We start from the raw sequence: 17,830 nt of genomic DNA on the forward strand, positions 1-17,830 counted from the left end.
GTAAGTACATCGACCTCTGATCATTGTACACTGCATGTGTGAAATATGTTTCCTTGCATCGCACAATTACAAACCCAAAACTTTCGAGTGACATGTTGTACAGACAGAACCTAAATTACAATACATGTTAAGGCCACTTAAAGTTTAATCATTATTACAAGGCTGCAACTAGGAATTATTTTGTGTTATCTCTGGATATTTATTTATTTATTTGGTGAGCCAAATTAATTTATTAAAAATAGCGATAATTTATCATAAGTTACTAACAAAATCAAGAAGTTACAACCAACAAGTTATTGCTATTTTTACTGGATAAATTACTCCAATGATTTATCCAAATTGACGTCAATTACTTTTCCGTCAATCAATTGATTCCTTAAAAATCAAAAAGCTTTGTCTCTTTAAAAAAACACATAAAACCCAAGTTATTCTGTGCAGCCATAACTCACTTTGAACCAGAGATGATCCAACATCAGCTATCGGAAAACTGAATTTTTCATTTTATACAAGAGAATATGTTCATTTCTTTATTTGATTTGACAGTCAGGTGTTGACTACATACAGTTGTTACAACTCTTGGCTAATATATATGGGACTAAATCATAGCGCAAGTTCGACATTATTGTGATGTTCCGGACCTTTACATGAGGAGATTCTCTCTAACTGGACCTCGTTGAACTTACATTGAATACCCCTGCTGTAAAGCCTTGTGCACAGCACACTGACTCTAATCCTGCTGCCTTCTTCTTCTTCTTCTTCTCCTTCTTCCGTACAAAAGTTTGATGCACTTCTCCTCCCGCAACGTTGCCAACACCAAAAAATACATCAAAACTCGCGGCCTGATCGGGAATCGTGCTGCATGAAAAATATTCAGTGATTCTTTTCAAACAAGTTGCTCCCATTTCCACAATTTCTACTCTTTATACAACATTTTATTTTTTACAAAATGTAATAAAACTTCAAAGATTTCACCGAAGCAAAGTATTTGCGCTGAACAGCTCTTACTTTAATTTTAGAAATGATCTGATTGAATCGTGTAACGTTAGATTGTTTTTTGTGTTTTTAGATATTCTGTTGTGAAGAACTGGATGAATAAATAATTGAGTTAATTTTTCTTCTTTTCTTTACATGTGTGCATGAAGCATATTTGCCTTTTGCCCTTTATTACTTTTGGCTCCAGAGCAACCGCATGATGCCTGAGTGTTTACTCCACAAACATTTTGGGGACATGCCCCCAACAATAATTAACTGGTTTTGATCTGGACTCGGATCTCAGCTCTACTTTGTCGTGGGATGATTTCATTCGTGACAAAAATGTACATCAGATATCTTGGATTTGGTCTTCTGATTTGGTTTCCTGGAGCACTTCATGGTGAGAATATTGAATATTTTCACAAAGAACCATTGATATTTGTTGAAAATAAATGTCACTGTAGAATAATTTGTCTTATTATTGTATTTTAGCACAACATGCAACACCGTCGTGCAGTGCTCCCAGGCTGGATGGTGGTTTCTTTTCTCCAAAGCAAGAGACTTATTCTGATGAAACAGCGCTGACCTATACCTGCAATGATGGACGCAAACCTACAGTGAAGGGTTGGTGGGCAACAAGCACATGTCTAAATGGCACATGGTCTCCAGAACCACAATGTATAGGTAAGTGTTTGAGACGCAGAAAGCCTTCAGACTTGTTTTTCACCATAAACTGTATGTCACCTTTAATGTTTTATGTATTTTTCAACACTCCTTGCAAAACTTTTTTATATTCATACAATGTATAAATACTTCATGTGATGACTCGTATGAACTGTTGTTCATTTCACTTCCTGTTTTATTTTAGTATTCACTTACCGATGCTTCTGAATTTGCTTTTTATTTCCTGCCTTTGTCTAGTTTCCCACCTGTTTTGTTCCTCACCTGTGTGTCATTAGTTCATCAGACTTCCCAATATTTATACCTCAGCTGCTCACACTCATTTGCCAGATTGTCTTAGTTGCTGCACTAGACTAGCTCTCCAGTGTTTTTAGTATTTCCCCGTGCTTTACCTCAGCCTGTTTTTGGATCTTTGTAGTGTAGTCTGTTCCTTTGTCTAACCTGTTGTATCTGACTCTTTGTTTAGCGTGTTGATTCCACGTATCGCCTGCTTTGCTTTTGTGAATCAAGGTTCAGTAAACTTTGATTGTTGCACTCTACTCCACTCTCCTGTGATCCTTGCAATTGAGTCACTTGTCTGATCATCACACTTTAAAGTAGTTGAGTCCTCTATCTGTAGCTTTAAGACACTGTAGAGTAAAAACTATGTTGCATATCTGAATGATAGTGTTCAATATTTATATCCACGAATGAAAAATTATTGAAATTTCAGATTTTTCATTCATCCATTTTTTAAAGATATTTGTTGTTATAATAAATCAAAAGTAAAAGACGTTAAAGACAGTCACCGTGGTAACATGTTTATTTATTTTATCCCTCAGATGAAAAAGCCTGCATTGCACCAGATATACCCAACACACAATACAGAGAAAACCAAAGTGGTTGGTATAATGATGAACACAAAATCAGGATAACATGTAATGAAGGATATGACCCCAAAGGCCATAATGTCACAACCACATGCATCAATGGAAAATGGTCCTCTGTGCCGGTCTGTGAGAGTAAGTCTGTCACATGTTTTACACCAGCAAGCTGTAAAACCAATACAATCAATTATTACGTTTGAATTCTCACCAGCTCCACCAATCCAAGTAATCACTCATCCTTTAACTCTTCTTTTTTCCACAGAAAATATCCATGCTTGTGGAGAACCCCCTCAAATCCCCCATGCCGTCATCATTCTTCAGGGATACCAGGACGTCTTTGCTGCAGATACAGGAGTGCAGTATCAATGTCAAGATGGATATACTGCAGAGGGAGGAGACACCAAGAAATATGTCTATTGCATCGCTGGAAACTGGACTGAAGGCCCAGTGTGCAGTAAGTGGGGTCACACTTTGTAATAAACAGAATTAATAAATGGTGAATATATAGTTTATTAAACTTAATCATTATTATTAGTAATTAAACTGTTTTCAAACAATGAAATTAACTGTTTACTCGTAACAGTTTTCGTCTTGATTGCCTTTGTTCACACAATGCTCTATTTTTTGGTACAAAAAAACAGAAACTTTACGAAACATCTCCAAATGATTGCTAGTGTTGTTTCTGCTGTATGTGTAAATAGGCAAACTGATAATAGGTGATAATATGTCAGTGTTGTTCTGCTGCCCCCAAGTGGTAAAAGAAATAGAGACGATACACCACTGAACCTTTTTTCAATCACCTCTTCTACTGGGTCCATAATATAAATGCACATTCATCAGCTCTACATCTTCGTCCTCTCTTGTTGGACTGAGGGCAGACTGGTGTGGTGGTGTTACAAGACGGGTTAGCTGCTCATTTCAGTAGATATCTCTGCAACACAACACATGACGTCTTTGGGAGACAAAGTAGCTCATTTTCTGAATGTTCTTCAACTAAAACTCTGGCCAGATCTTACTTATTGGACCTTTAAAGAAAACTACATCAGTTTGTGATCCATGAAAGTGAATGTATTGTATGTATATGTGATTGTTTTTTCTCCCAGGCAGAGGAACCAGACCTGGTACTGAACCTGTTGGTTCTGAAATTTCAAAAATAAGTTTGCTATGACACCTTAAAATATATTTGTTTCCAGAAACCTCCATTAACTTTAATTATTTCTATTTCAGTCAGCAATTGTGGAAAACATCCCGTAGTTCCAAATGGCGATTTTGTGGAAAAGAGTGAAATGTTTGTGCGGTACCAATGCAGTGGTTTTTACAAACTAGTGGGTCCAGACACAGTGGAGTGTTACAGCGATGGCACGTGGTCAAAAGTACCCACCTGCGAAGGTAAAAGAATCAAAATAAATCACCTCTAAAGGTCTGTCACAGAAGTTGACTGGAGGGAAAAAGTAACAATTTTTTGTTGTTTCCTTTCTGCAGCCACCTTCTGTTCAGTGGACACTCGTCACTATCATGAATTTATAAATAATGGAGTTAAATTCATAAGAGATGGTGACACGGTGAAATTGGAATGTGTGAAAAAGTCTCACCAGTTTAACGATCACTATGCTGTGGGTCGGTGCACTAATGGACACATTTCCTTTTCCGAATGTAAGTATCACTTTAAGATTATTCCTTTACAGTACTTCACTGATTTCACATTGTACTCATTGATGCGTCCATGATTGTACTTAGGGGTGTCACAATAAACTGGTGTTGACTATAATCGATATTGATATGTTAATAATACACATATCAGACAGACTTCACCTCCCAATGAGAAGTCAATAAGCTGCTCCACATTCACTGCTGTGTGATTGTTTGCAGGTTGTGCCAATTGGGAACGAAACCTGGTGAGTGTTAAGTCGCTCTGTGTTTACGCTGATGTTGTCTCGCATTAAGCACTACTACTGTTTATTCATTCACGATTATGCATTTATATATTTTACAATATTGTTTTTGTTTGTAAAATCTTTTCACCAGAATACTTGTTACTAAGGCTGTATCATCAAGGGGAAGATTCTTTGGATTTGCTGAAAACAGCCTGGAAATGTTTGAGAGAGAAATGTGCTCTCATTATGTCAGAAATGGGTTTTTCAAAAAAACATTTCAGACTTTTCATATTGATCTGTGAATGGCCTCATAATGTAGGAGCAATTTGTTTGCATGCTTAAAGCTGCAAACATAAGGTCTCAATAAAGTCTTGTGTTTCAACACTCTTTCTAGATTGTGTCGGCAGTTTTTGAGTCTGAATCACTTCAAATTCATCCAACTTTCATCCATATCCACTTCCTCCTGTTCAGGGTCATGAGACTCTTCCAGGTGGGGTCCATCCTGCCAGTCTGTCACGAGCCTAATGACTCACAAATATCAACATTTTCAAATCAGATTTTATTGATCATGACACAAAGTTTGAGAGGAGTATTGCCACTCTTTCAGAATATGAAGATTAACTGTTTGGAATTTAACTAATCACAATTAATTGTGAACAAATCCATCTTGTTCAACTTCAATTAACAAGTCATTTAATTTTTTTAATCAAAGTTCACAGACTTAACATCTGTATTTAAATCAAGGTTCTTGCACACATATGTAAGTACATCGACCTCTGATCATTGTACACTGCATGTGTGAAATATGTTTCCTTGCATCGCACAATTACAAACCCAAAACTTTCGAGTGACATGTTGTACAGACAGAACCTAAATTACAATACATGTTAAGGCCACTTAAAGTTTAATCATTATTACAAGGCTGCAACTAGGAATTATTTTGTGTTATCTCTGGATATTTATTTATTTATTTGGTGAGCCAAATTAATTTATTAAAAATAGCGATAATTTATCATAAGTTACTAACAAAATCAAGAAGTTACAACCAACAAGTTATTGCTATTTTTACTGGATAAATTACTCCAATGATTTATCCAAATTGACGTCAATTACTTTTCCGTCAATCGATTGATTCCTTAAAAATCAAAAAGCTTTGTCTCTTTAAAAAAACACATAAAACCCAAGTTATTCTGTGCAGCCATAACTCACTTTGAACCAGAGATGATCCAACATCAGCTATCGGAAAACTGAATTTTTCATTTTATACAAGAGAATATGTTCATTTCTTTATTTGATTTGACAGTCAGGTGTTGACTACATACAGTTGTTACAACTCTTGGCTAATATATATGGGACTAAATCATAGCGCAAGTTCGACATTATTGTGATGTTCCGGACCTTTACATGAGGAGATTCTCTCTAACTGGACCTCGTTGAACTTACATTGAATACCCCTGCTGTAAAGCCTTGTGCACAGCACACTGACTCTAATCCTGCTGCCTTCTTCTTCTTCTTCTCCTTCTTCCGTACAAAAGTTTGACGCACTTCTCCTCCCGCAACGTTGCCAACACCAAAAAATACATCAAAACTCGCGGCCTGATCGGGAATCGTGCTGCATGAAAAATATTCAGTGATTCTTTTCAAACAAGTTGCTCCCATTTCCACAATTTCTACTCTTTATACAACATTTTATTTTTTACAAAATGTAATAAAACTTCAAAGATTTCACCGAAGCAAAGTATTTGCGCTGAACAGCTCTTACTTTAATTTTAGAAATGATCTGATTGAATCGTGTAACGTTAGATTGTTTTTTGTGTTTTTAGATATTCTGTTGTGAAGAACTGGATGAATAAATTATTGAGTTAATTTTTCTTCTTTTCTTTACATGTGTGCATGAAGCATATTTGCCTTTTGCCCTTTATTACTTTTGGCTCCAGAGCAACCGCATGATGCCTGAGTGTTTACTCCACAAACATTTTGGGGACATGCCCCCAACAATAATTAACTGGTTTTGATCTGGACTCGTCTCTCAGCTCTACTTTGTCGTGGGATGATTTCATTCGTGACAAAAATGTACATCAGATATCTTGGATTTGGTCTTCTGATTTGGTTTCCTGTAGCACTTCATGGTGAGAATATTGAATACTTTCACAAAGAACCATTGATATTTGTTGAAAATAAATGTCACTGTAGAATAATTTGTCTTATTATTGTATTTTAGCACAACATGCAACACCGTCGTGCAGTGCTCCCAGGCTGGATGGTGGTTTCTTTTCTCCAAAGCAAGAGACTTATTCTGATGAAACAGCGCTGACCTATACCTGCAATGATGGACGCAAACCTACAGTGAAGGGTTGGTGGGCAACAAGCACATGTCTAAATGGCACATGGTCTCCAGAACCACAATGTATAGGTAAGTGTTTGAGACGCAGAAAGCCTTCAGACTTGTTTTTCACCATAAACTGTATGTCACCTTTAATGTTTTATGTATTTTTCAACACTCCTTGCAAAACTTTTTTATATTCATACAATGTATAAATACTTCATGTGATGACTCGTATGAACTGTTGTTCATTTCACTTCCTGTTTTATTTTTCTATTCACTTACCGATGCTTCTGAATTTGCTTTTTATTTCCTGCCTTTGTCTAGTTTCCCACCTGTTTTGTTCCTCACCTGTGTGTCATTAGTTCATCAGACTTCCCAATATTTATACCTCAGCTGCTCACACTCATTTGCCAGATTGTCTTAGTTGCTGCACTAGACTAGCTCTCCAGTGTTTTTAGTATTTCCCCGTGCTTTACCTCAGCCTGTTTTTGGATCTTTGTAGTGTAGCCTGTTTCTTTGTCTAACCTGTTGTATCTGACTCTTTGTTTAGCGTGTTGATTCCACGTATCGCCTGCTTTGCTTTTGTGAATCAAGGTTCAGTAAACTTTGATTTTTGCACTCTACTCCACTCTCCTGTGATCCTTGCTATTGAGTCACTTGCCTGATCATCACACTTTAAAGTAGTTGAGTCCTCTATCTGTAGCTTTAAGACACTGGAGAGTAAAAACTATGTTGCATATCTGAATGATAGTGTTCAATATTTATATCCACGAATGAAAAATTATTGAAAATTCAGATTTTTCATTCATCCATTTTTTAAAGATATTTGTTGCTATAATAAATCAAAAGTAAAAGATGTTAAAGACAGTCACCGTGGTAACATGTTTGTTTCTTTTATCCCTCAGATGAAAAAGCCTGCATTGCACCAGATATACCCAACGCACAATACACAGAAAAACAAAGTGGTTGGTATAATGATGGACACAAAATCAGGATAACATGTAATGAAGGATATGACCCCAAAGACCATAATGTCACAACCACATGTATCAATGGAAAATGGTCCTCTGTGCCGGTCTGTGAGAGTAAGTCTGTCACATGTTTTACACCAGCAAGCTGTAAAACCAATACAATCAATTATTACGTTTGAATTCTCACCAGCTCCACCAATCCACGTAATCACTCATCCTTTAACTCTTCTTTTTTTTTTTTTTTTTTTGCAGAAAGGTGTCGAGAGCCCCCTCAAATCCCCCATGCCGTCATCATTCATCAGGGATACCAGGAATTCTTTGCTGCAGATACAACAGTGCAGTATGAATGTCAAGATGAATATACTGCAGAGGGAGGAGACACCAAGAAATCTGTATATTGCATCGCTGGAAACTGGACTGAAGGCCCAGTGTGCAGTAAGTGGGGTCACACTTTGTAATAAACAGAATTAATAAATGGTGAATATATAGTTTATTAAACTTAATCATTATTATTAGTAATTAAACTGTTTTCAAACAATGAAATTAACTGTTTACTCGTAACAGTTTTCGTCTTGATTGCCTTTGTTCACACAATGCTCTATTTTTTGGTACAAAAAAACAGAAACTTTACGAAACATCTCCAAATGATTGCTAGTGTTGTTTCTGCTGTATGTGTAAATAGGCAAACTGATAATAGGTGATAATATGTCAGTGTTGTTCTGCTGCCCCCAAGTGGTAAAAGAAATAGAGACGATACACCAATGAACCTTTTTTCAATCACCTCTATTACTGGGTCCATAATATAAATGCACATTCATCAGCTCTACGTCTTCGTCCTCTCTTGTTGGACTGAGGGCCGACTGGTGTGGTGGTGTTACAAGACGGGTTAGCTGCTCATTTCAGTAGATATCTCTGCAACACAACACATGACGTCTTTGGGAGACAAAGTAGCTCATTTTCTGAATGTTCTTCAACTAAAACTCTGGCCAGATCTTACTTATTGGACCTTTAAAGAAAACTACATCAGTTTGTGATCCATGAAAGTGAATGTATTGTATGTATATGTGATTGTTTTTTCTCCCAGGCAGAGGAACCAGACCTGGTACTGAACCTGTTGGTTCTGCAGTGGGGGGAACAGATGGGGGGGGGGGGGGGGCAGACTACATCACCTGGCAGTGGGACACAACCTGCAGGTGGAAGTGGTTTCTTGTATTTTCATATGAATTGGTGATATGTATGTACTACTGTATTTTAGGCAGTGGACCGGGTACTGAACATGGTGGTTCTGGAGGACATGACACATCTACTGGTAGTGGGACAAACCCTGACTGGCGAGGTAGGTTTTCAATTTTCTCTTGCGAGTACAACCTTACTATCTTCAGATTTGACTCAGTGAAACGCTGGGGAAATCATGATGTGTGATGAAATTTCAAAAATAAGTTTGCTATGACAGCTTAAAATATATTTGTTTCCAGGAACCTCCATTAACTTTAATTATTTCTATTTCAGTCAGCAATTGTGGAAAACATCCCGTAGTTCTAAATGGCGATTTTGTGGAAAAGAGTGAAAGGTTTGTGCGGTACCAATGCGGTAGTTTTTACAAACTAGTGGGTCGAGACACAGTGGAGTGTTACAGCGATGGCATGTGGTCAAAAGTACCCACCTGCGAAGGTAAAAGAATCAAAATAAATCACCTCTAAAGGTCTGTCAAAGAAGTTGACTGGAGGGAAAAAGTAACAATTTTTTGTTGTTTCCTTTCTGCAGCCACCTTCTGTTCAGTGGACACTCATCGCTATCATGAATTTATAAATAATGGAGTTAAATTCATAAGAGATGGTGAGACGGTGAAATTGGAATGTGTGAAAAAGTCTCACCAGTTTAGGGATTACTATGCTGTGGGCCGGTGCACTAATGGACACATTTCCTTTTCCGATTGTAAGTATCACTTTAAGATTATTCCTTTACAGTACTTCACTGATTTCTCATTGTACTCATGGATGCGTCCATGCTTGTACTTAGGGGTGTCACAATAAACTGGTGTTGACTATAATCGATATTGATATGTTAATAATACACAGACTTCGCCTCCCAATGAGAAGTCAATAAGCTGCTCCACATTCACTGCTGTGTGATTGTTTGCAGGTTGTGCCGAGTGGGAACGAAACCTGGTGAGTGTTAAGTCGCTGTGTTTACGCTGATGTTGTCTCGCATTAAGCACTACTACTGTTTATTCATTCACGATTATGCATTTATATATTTTACAATATTGTTTTTGTTCGTAAAATCTTTTCGCAGCATATTTGTTAAGGCTGTATCATCAAGGGGAAGATTCTGCTACCTTTGGATTTGCTGAAAACAGCCTGGAAATGTTTGAGAGAGAAATGTGCTCTCATTATGTCAGAAATGGGTTTAAAAAAAACAACCTTTCAGACTTTTCATATTGATCTGTGAATGGCCTCATAATGTAGGAGCAATTTGTTTGCATGCTTAAAGCTGCAAACATAAGGTCTCAATAAAGTCTTGTGTTTCAACACTCTTTCTAGATTGTGTCGGCAGTTTTTGAGTCTGAATCACTTCAAATTCATCCAACTTTCATCCATATCCACTTCCTCCTGTTCAGGGTCATGAGACTCTTCCAGGTGGGGTCCATCCTGCCAGTCTGTCACGAGCCTAATGACTCACAAATATCAACATTTTCAAATCAGATTTTATTGATCATGACAAAGTTTGAGAGGAGTATTGCCACTCTTTCAGAATATGAAGATTAACTGTTTTAAATTTAACTATCCAACAATTCATTCTGAACAAATGTCTGTGACAGCCACATAATCCACTCCTTAGTTTCTAAAAACAGATTTTTCAATTAACAAGTCATTTCATTTTTTAAATCAAGGTTCTTGCACACATATGTAAGTACATCGACCTCTGATCATTGTACACTGCATGTGTGAAATATGTTTCCTTGCATCGCACAATTACAAACCCAAAACTTTCGAGTGACATGTTGTACAGACAGAACCTAAATTACAATACATGTTAAGGCCACTTAAAGTTTAATCATTATTACAAGGCTGCAACTAGCGATTATTTTGTGTCATCTATGGATATTTATTTATTTATTTGGTCAGCCAAATTAATTTATTAAAAATAGCGATAATTTATCATAAGTTACTAACAAAATCAAGAAGTTACAACCAACAAGTTATTGCTATTTTTACTGGATAAATGATTTATCCAATTTGCCATTAATTACTTTTCTGTCAATCAACTGACTCCTTAAAAATCAAAAAGCTTTGTCTCTTTAAAAAAAACACATAAAACCCAAGTTATTCTGTGCAGCCATAACTCACTTTGAACCAGAGATGATCCAACATCAGCTATCGGAAAACTGAATTTTTCATTTTATACAAGTGTGAGTATATGTTAATGGTGAATGTAGCTTCTGTTCTTATTTTTAAATCAGTTTGCTGGACGGGGCTTTCCCAGGTTTTGCTGAGCAGCGTCAGTGTGTGAGATCAGAGTTAGAGATGTTCTGCACAGAGGAAGCTGAATCCAGTCCCAGCAGGGTGCCCAGGTAGGACTGCTCTCGGGGGTCCAGCATCTGATCGGGCCTCACGGGGTGGACAATGTTGGCGGGCTGAGGGGTGAGGGTGTACTTTTCTAAGAACGCCAGGTCTGTAGCCGCCTGGTAGCTAGAGTTCTGCTGCTGTCCTTGAGCCTGCATGCTCACAACGCTGTGAGTTTGGGAGGAGAGGGAAGAGGCCCTGTGAGCGTTCGGGTCAGCCTGCGCTCCACCTGCCATCTGGACAGGAACTAAAGTGACGGGCACGCAGACAGTCGTGGGAGAAGGGCTGCTCTGGAGGGCTGACTTCGGTTCAGCGCAGTATACCTTCGAGGGCTCCTCAAAAGGAACGGAGACTATTTTGTCCTCACCGAGTGTGCCATGGGGCTGCTCGGTGAAAAGGGTGCTGTGCACGTGGTCAACGTGGTACTTGAGCTTGTCTTTTCTTTTAAAGGTGGCACTGCAGTGGGGGCAGTTGAAAGGACGAGCGTCCGAGTGAATCACCATGTGCTTTGTCAAGGTCTTCTTGATCCGAAAGGTCTGGTTGCACTCTGGACACCTGTGGGGTTTCTCACCTGTCACATGAACACAAGAGAGCATCAAAGAGGTATGTTTACATCGCCATTTCTTTGGCTGGACCGCAGTCCTATAAACACGGAAGTTCAAAATAACACCATCAGTTATTGCGCTTTTTCAAAATAAACGTGATGATTTCTTTGCCTTCACAGCAAGAAAATAAAAAAAATCACTTGAGTAAACAAAACATTCAGGGATCAATCATGGAACATTAATGTCTGATGAGGTAATTATTCCTCTTCCATTCCCTGCCTTTGGATGTTTTCATATATTTTTATATCGCCAGCTAGCGTTACCGAACACGTGTCTGAACGTCGTCTTGTACTGCGACTACAATGTGCGTCTGCTTTCGACAACGAAAAGGTTCAAACAGACGTCTATAGAACATGATATTAGTTACATTACAATACATCTGAGAATGTGACTGCCATAAATAGGCTACTGGTTAAAGCAAATCATTTAAATTAGAAGTAAAATACTCAAAATAAATTACATAAAAAAAAGGACGGACTGTCTCGTAAAAGTTTGAGAGAAGGAATCGCTTAAAATAGAATAAAATTCATATTTAAATTCTTCAGAAACAGAAGATCAATCTGTGAGTAAATAATATTTTGCCAGTAGAAATCAAGATATTTTACAAGATATTTGGCAGCCTATATAAGTATTTGTGGTCATATTCTCAGACTTAAACATATAACCATGTTATGTGATATGCTACTTCAACGTTAACTAGCTACTATCCTGCAATAAATCGATCATCAACTGGTAAGAATGCTGACTTCTATGCACCGTAAGCCTCAGTATTTTATCAGGATATTATGTTTGTAGCCAGTTATCAGCCAGAAATGATTTTGAGTAGTAAATCTGCCACTATTATCATTCTAAACTGCATGTGTGCCGTGGTAGAATAGAACAGTACCTAAGTGGGGCGGGGCTTAGTGGACGGACCATTGAGATCACAAACGGGTCGCCCATAAAGCATCTAACTGACACTTTTCTGTTCTCTCACATGTGAAAAAAATATGTGACAAATACATGCACCGACTTATTTGTTTCCTTACCGGAGTGGGTCCTGAAGTGCATTTCCAGACTGGACTTTCCTTTAAATTCTTTCTTGCAAACCTCACACTGATGCACAGCGGTTTTATACCTGTGAACAAAGTCCTCATTAACGGAGACACGCAGAGGGGCAGCTAACAGAAGAAGAAGTGCGACTGATTTATGAGAAGACATACTTCTGCCAAACTTTCTCTCCCAAATGAATGCTCTTGTAGTGGACCGTCAGATGATCATGGCGCCTGAAGCACTTGCCACACTCTTCACATTGGTGTGCTTTCTCACCTGTAATAATAATAATGTGTTAAGTTAAAGTAATTACTGACTGGAGACAGTGAAAGGTTTACTTTGTTTCCCGCTGTACTGTGTGAAAAGAGACAAAGCAGGCACTGCCACAGTCGTATGTGACAGTGTCTGCTTTGTCCAAAAAGAAGATGCATGAAAATCCAACAGCTGTTTGTCTTACCGGAGTGTATTTTCTGATGTTTGGTCAGGTGATCATGCCGTATGAAGGTTTTCCCGCATTCGTCACACTCATAGCGCTTGTCGTCATGGTGGACTCTGAGGTGGAGCCTGTCCAGGGAACACTTTGCTCATTATAGGCAACTTTTAAAAAAATAAAGAAACTGAGAACTTGAAACTTTCACGATCACATTCTTCGAATCTCAGCGGACCGACCTGTAAGAGCTGCCATGACGGAAGCTTTGGCCACAGATACTACAGAGGTGAGGCTTCTCCCCGCTGTGGATCCTCAAGTGCTCTCTCAAAGTTGTTCTGTAAGAAGAAAACCACATCTCTCAGCGAAGCAGCACAGGGTTACACGTTAGTTATTGCACTTCAGCATATCAAAGAAGAAAAGGTATGTGGGGGAAGTTTAGGGACAGAGACGTACCGTTCCCTTACGGATTTACCACAAACAAAGCAGGTCCACTTTCTTTTGCCTCCATGCGTGCACTCAATGTGCCTCTTTCTGTTGCCGGTGTCATTAAACTGTCGACCACAAATCTCACAGGGAAAGGGACCTGAAAATGAGAGAATACAAACTCTAGTGTTAAGCGGTCAAATGTAACACATGCAACGAGCGCGCACAAAGGCTCCGTTTGTTGCAGTATTCTTCTAAACACCAGAGGGCAGACAAACAAAAAGTACTGCGAGGGAGCGAGTGTGAGCGTTACCGGCAAAAACGCCAAAAACCAACCGCCACAATGGCAAGCAGGCATTGCAATTAACTGTAAACTCATATCTAATATTCACAGATTATTTATTTCCTATACAAGCCCTGTAGGAACAGAAGTCAAGTATTAAGTGGATTATAAAGAAAAAAAAAGGTTGAATATCCTGCAAACAATTTGATTTGGCTGGTAAAATACACACTCAAATGTAGATTTTCAAACACCTCCGGTTTTTAAAGCATTAAACCATTAAGACTTTGTTTAAAAGCTTCTCCTTTACCAAGAGTGAAGGTTTATCTTTAAGGAGGTGAAGAATTTATTCCCACCATAAACATCTCACCTAAGTGGTACTTTTCTTGGTGCTTTAGCCGGGCAAACCTGGACTTGAAGTACTCGTCACAGAAGGAGCATTTAAAGGGCCGGTCCTGGGTGTGCAGGATCATGTGCTCCTGCAGATGAGGCCTGCGCGTGAAGGTCTTCAGACAAACCTGGTTCAGAAGGTTCAAACGTTACAGAATGTTAAAATCAAAATAAACTCTTTACACAGAGAAACTAAACATATCCATCATCATGCATCATCTACTTAGCTTGCATAATCAGACAGTAATATGAGTGAAACAAATCCTTACTGCACATTTCCAGCCTTCACTCTTCCTCTTCCTCTTGGTAAGAAACTCTTGGATGTGGTCTGGATGGAACCTGGCAGGAGAGTGAAGATATCACATATCATCGCATTATAGAACATGACTGCAGCACACGCACATCTGTCATCATGGAGAGTTAGCTCTACAAAATGCATGTTTTTTTTTCTTCTAAAACTTAGATATAAGTTTAACACACCTATGTTAAAGTATACAACTGTAGATTAGATGTTTAGCCATGCTAACAACGTGATTCTAGAGAGCTAACGTTGTGGACCAGAGGTAAAAGAGTGTCTCACCTCCTGACATGCTTGGCCAGGGTTTTCTTGCTGGCATGGAGTTTGTTGCAGAAGGGGCATTTGTGCTCCTTCTTCTGGAAGGGAGCGTCGCTGGCGTGCTTCTTCTTGTGTACGGTCAGGTTAGACTTGGTGGAGTAGCGCTGAAGACAGATGTCACACTGAAAGGGTTTCTCTCCCGTGTGCACTCGGGTATGACTCTCGTACTTCCCTATGAAATGCAGGAAAGGTGCAGGTAACATGATAGATGGTATCGGTCGTAATAAATTAGGATGGGCATTTATTTCAGACATTTTATAGACCAAACAGTAAGCAGAACTAGATACTTAATGGAGACGATTCTTTGGTTTAACATCTCAGTCTGTTAATGAAACGACTCATCTCATAGTAGCTGGGTTAATAGTGGTGCCTGCTGTAGAAAACAGTAATGATAACACTAATAATCTAGACCTTACTCCATATTTCCCACCTGCACGGTCAAAGGTCTTGTCACATTTGGGGCACTTGAGAATCTTCTTGCTGGAGGTTTGGATGATGACTGGAGCCAGACCCTCAGGGTACACTGGACTCTGGGTAGAGCTTCCTGCTGCTGGCACATGCACCTTCACCTCTCCATCAGCCTGCTGCTCTGCTCTCTCTAAATCTAAAACCTGCAGACCTGCGCTCTTGTCTCCAGCGACAACCTCAACGACTTTCCTCTGGGCAACCCCGTCTTCATCCATGTCTCCGTCCTCTTCCTCCTCGTCCACTGCATCCTCCCCCTGAGCTGGTTTGGATGTCTTGTTCGCGTCCAGTTTGGACAATTGGTTTTCCGCAGTCATCTTTCCTGCTTCTTCCGTTCCTTCTTCATCTTGCTCTCTTGGTGATACCGCGTTGACAGTGTGCTCCACATTGTCTCTCTGATATTTGGTGGGTGTTCTCCTCCTGCGAGCCGATCTCCGCGTGGTGGCAGTCGTCTGAGCTGCCGTCTTCTCGTTCTCAGTTGAGGTTTCTTGATGTGCATCAGGGTGACTCTTAGCCACGTGGATCTGCAGGGAGTTTTCAGTGGGAAACTGGCGACTGCACATGGTGCACTGAACATAACATGGGCTCCGGATATCTGTGTGTGCTGGCGAGTCACTGGAGGTCATTTCCACCTCGGGCGACCCTCTTATCTCATCCTGTGCCTGGATCACACGTACTGCGTTGTTGTCCCCTTCTTCACACAGCAGCTTGAGTATATCCATCATGTCCAGGAACTGGGCCGCTTCAGTTAGAGCTGGAAGGTCCGTCTCTGCAACAGCGCACTCGGAGGTGTACAAGAAGCCAAGCAGGAGCTGAAAAACAGAGTCCTCCACGTGGTCCAGAGTCACATGCGCTGTAGCAGGGTTCTTGGACAGCTCAGCGTGGAAGTAGCTGCTCCCATGGGCCAGCACCACTTTGTGGGCACTGTAGAGCCTCCCACCCACAGACACCGACACATCACAGAACCTCTTTCTGGTCCGGTCCTCATTCATGAACTCCAGGAACTTGTGACTGTGCTGCCTCATAGCCAGGTTCCTGATTTGTGAGGCTGATTCTGGGACAGTTTCAGAGTTTGGTTGGGCTCTGGAGCCAAGCCCGGTGCTGCCCGGCTCTGTGGCAGATTCATTGCTGGCACTGACCTGCCTGCTGCGTTTGGGACGCAGCGCATTACAAGGCTTTTTTTTCATTGTTGGGTGACCATCAATCACACCTGAAAAACCAGAGGAATACAATGCTGAGATTGAACAGGCATCCGTGCTCATCCTCTCAATGACTGAGGTTTGATCAGAATAGAGAAGCTAGTGACCTACAAGAGAGTACAGTGGCTTAGCACGTACATGTAGCCGACTTTAACAACACAACAATAGCATTAACAGCATGAAGCGGACATCAAGGGGACGCTGTGGTGAGAAGTTAAAAACAATGGGCATGAAAAGAGGCACGACTGGGAAGTATTGCGAACGGTCGGTCGAGGTACATTTCGCCCATTTATTAAAAGAAAGCATAACGAATAGCTAATTATTATCAGCACTGTACGTTTGTCACAATACAGGCCTGACGGAGACATGACAGTAATCTATTCAGTAACCTTACTGAATTATTAACGGCCAAGACGTTTAACGTTATTGATGCGTATCGTGTCTCCACCTCAAGGACCCCTTACGTTGATGTTACAGTCTGACGGACGGGGCCCCCTCCGAGGAGAGTGTTGACAAACGACCCTAGCTGCTTCCCGGAAATTGACGTTTAACCCTTTTATCGGGGCGTTTAAAACAAACTCTTACCTTAAGAATACGAGCCGCTTTTACAAAGACCTGCACGCTCCTGTTGACAAGAAGTGTGGAAAATACACGGAGGAATAACAGTTCCCTCAGAAGTGTAACGCCCCACCGTCCATCCTGGAAAAAATATCGGACAACGTAACAAACCGTCAGCCCATTGGCTCTCTCGGCTTTTGTCCTCTAACGCTCTTGTTTACAGGCATACACATAAGTCCAAAATAAAGAGAGAGCGCGAGAATCAAACGTTGAGCTACCGTTGTTATTTAATTGTGTATGTAAAGCATGAAGAGTCAAACACGAATTAAATGAGGAGGACGTGTTGTCGAGCAGTATCATAAGGCTCACGAGAGGGTTCATTAGACGAGGGTATCATGGGAAATGTAGTCTGAAAGCTAGTACCGTTCTTCTATTAGCAATAACCAAATCCGTATAATTAATAATACTTTATATTTTCATTATACGTTCTCTGGCTATTACCAACCAGTTTTGGAGCTCAGTACATAGGTGCAAAGCAACTAAACACATAAAGGCTTACTCAACTATTGCACTTGA

The 17,830-nt window shown here is 39.9% G+C and overlaps 3 protein-coding genes across 3 annotated transcripts; 2 read left to right on the top strand and 1 right to left on the bottom strand.

Annotated features, from left to right (window-relative positions):
- Window positions 1-1,314: 1,314 nt before the first annotated feature.
- LOC142956016 (complement factor H-related protein 2-like) lies at window positions 1,315-3,647 on the top strand. The gene is made up of 5 exons (XM_076097299.1): window positions 1,315-1,372; window positions 1,465-1,656; window positions 2,475-2,654; window positions 2,782-2,992; window positions 3,623-3,647. Exons 1-5 carry the CDS (start codon window positions 1,315-1,317, stop codon window positions 3,645-3,647), a joined length of 666 nt encoding a protein of 221 aa, XP_075953414.1.
- Window positions 3,648-6,464: 2,817 nt separating this feature from the next.
- Window positions 6,465-8,742, top strand: LOC142956929 (complement factor H-related protein 1-like). The gene is made up of 4 exons (XM_076098718.1): window positions 6,465-6,522; window positions 6,615-6,806; window positions 7,625-7,804; window positions 7,943-8,742. The coding sequence occupies exons 1-4, from the start codon at window positions 6,465-6,467 to the stop codon at window positions 8,146-8,148; spliced, it is 636 nt and encodes a 211-aa protein (XP_075954833.1). The 3' UTR covers window positions 8,149-8,742.
- A 1,641-nt stretch (window positions 8,743-10,383) lies between these two features.
- Window positions 10,384-17,609, bottom strand: zbtb41 (zinc finger and BTB domain containing 41). Its single transcript, XM_076098203.1, has 11 exons — window positions 17,282-17,609; window positions 15,463-16,707; window positions 14,997-15,204; window positions 14,686-14,755; window positions 14,397-14,544; window positions 13,777-13,906; window positions 13,563-13,658; window positions 13,351-13,457; window positions 13,064-13,169; window positions 12,890-12,978; window positions 10,384-11,827 (listed from the first exon to the last, which is right to left on the bottom strand). The coding sequence occupies exons 2-11, from the start codon at window positions 16,682-16,684 to the stop codon at window positions 11,193-11,195; spliced, it is 2,811 nt and encodes a 936-aa protein (XP_075954318.1). The 5' UTR covers window positions 16,685-16,707; window positions 17,282-17,609; the 3' UTR covers window positions 10,384-11,192.
- Between the last annotated feature and the right edge of the window lie 221 nt (window positions 17,610-17,830).

Source organism: Anarhichas minor, unplaced genomic scaffold (assembly GCF_050575085.1).
Source record: "Anarhichas minor isolate MPS153535 unplaced genomic scaffold, ASM5057508v1 ptg000024l, whole genome shotgun sequence".
Taxonomy (NCBI): Eukaryota; Metazoa; Chordata; class Actinopteri; order Perciformes; family Anarhichadidae; genus Anarhichas; species Anarhichas minor.

What these genes read in the sequence shown, in the direction of transcription:
- LOC142956016 (XM_076097299.1), top strand. Translation starts at nt 1,315, where the DNA reads ATGTACATCAGATATCTTGGATTTGGTCTTCTGATTTGGTTTCCTGGA. An exon ending in GTTTCCTGGAGCACTTCATG is followed by an intron (nt 1,373 to 1,464) that starts GTGAGAATATTG and finishes ATTGTATTTTAG; the next exon opens with CACAACATGCAACACCGTCG. An exon ending in AGTAAGTGGGGTCACACTTT is followed by an intron (nt 2,993 to 3,622) that starts GTAATAAACAGA and finishes TTTTTCTCCCAG; the next exon opens with GCAGAGGAACCAGACCTGGT.
- LOC142956929 (XM_076098718.1), top strand. Translation starts at nt 6,465, where the DNA reads ATGTACATCAGATATCTTGGATTTGGTCTTCTGATTTGGTTTCCTGTA. An exon ending in GTTTCCTGTAGCACTTCATG is followed by an intron (nt 6,523 to 6,614) that starts GTGAGAATATTG and finishes ATTGTATTTTAG; the next exon opens with CACAACATGCAACACCGTCG. An exon ending in TCCAGAACCACAATGTATAG is followed by an intron (nt 6,807 to 7,624) that starts GTAAGTGTTTGA and finishes TTTATCCCTCAG; the next exon opens with ATGAAAAAGCCTGCATTGCA.
- zbtb41 (XM_076098203.1), bottom strand. Translation starts at nt 16,684, where the DNA reads ATGAAAAAAAAGCCTTGTAATGCGCTGCGTCCCAAACGCAGCAGGCAG. An exon ending in CAAGACCTTTGACCGTGCAG is followed by an intron (nt 15,205 to 15,462) that starts GTGGGAAATATG and finishes TGCATTTCATAG; the next exon opens with GGAAGTACGAGAGTCATACC. An exon ending in GGTAAATCCGTAAGGGAACG is followed by an intron (nt 13,659 to 13,776) that starts GTACGTCTCTGT and finishes TTCTTCTTACAG; the next exon opens with AACAACTTTGAGAGAGCACT.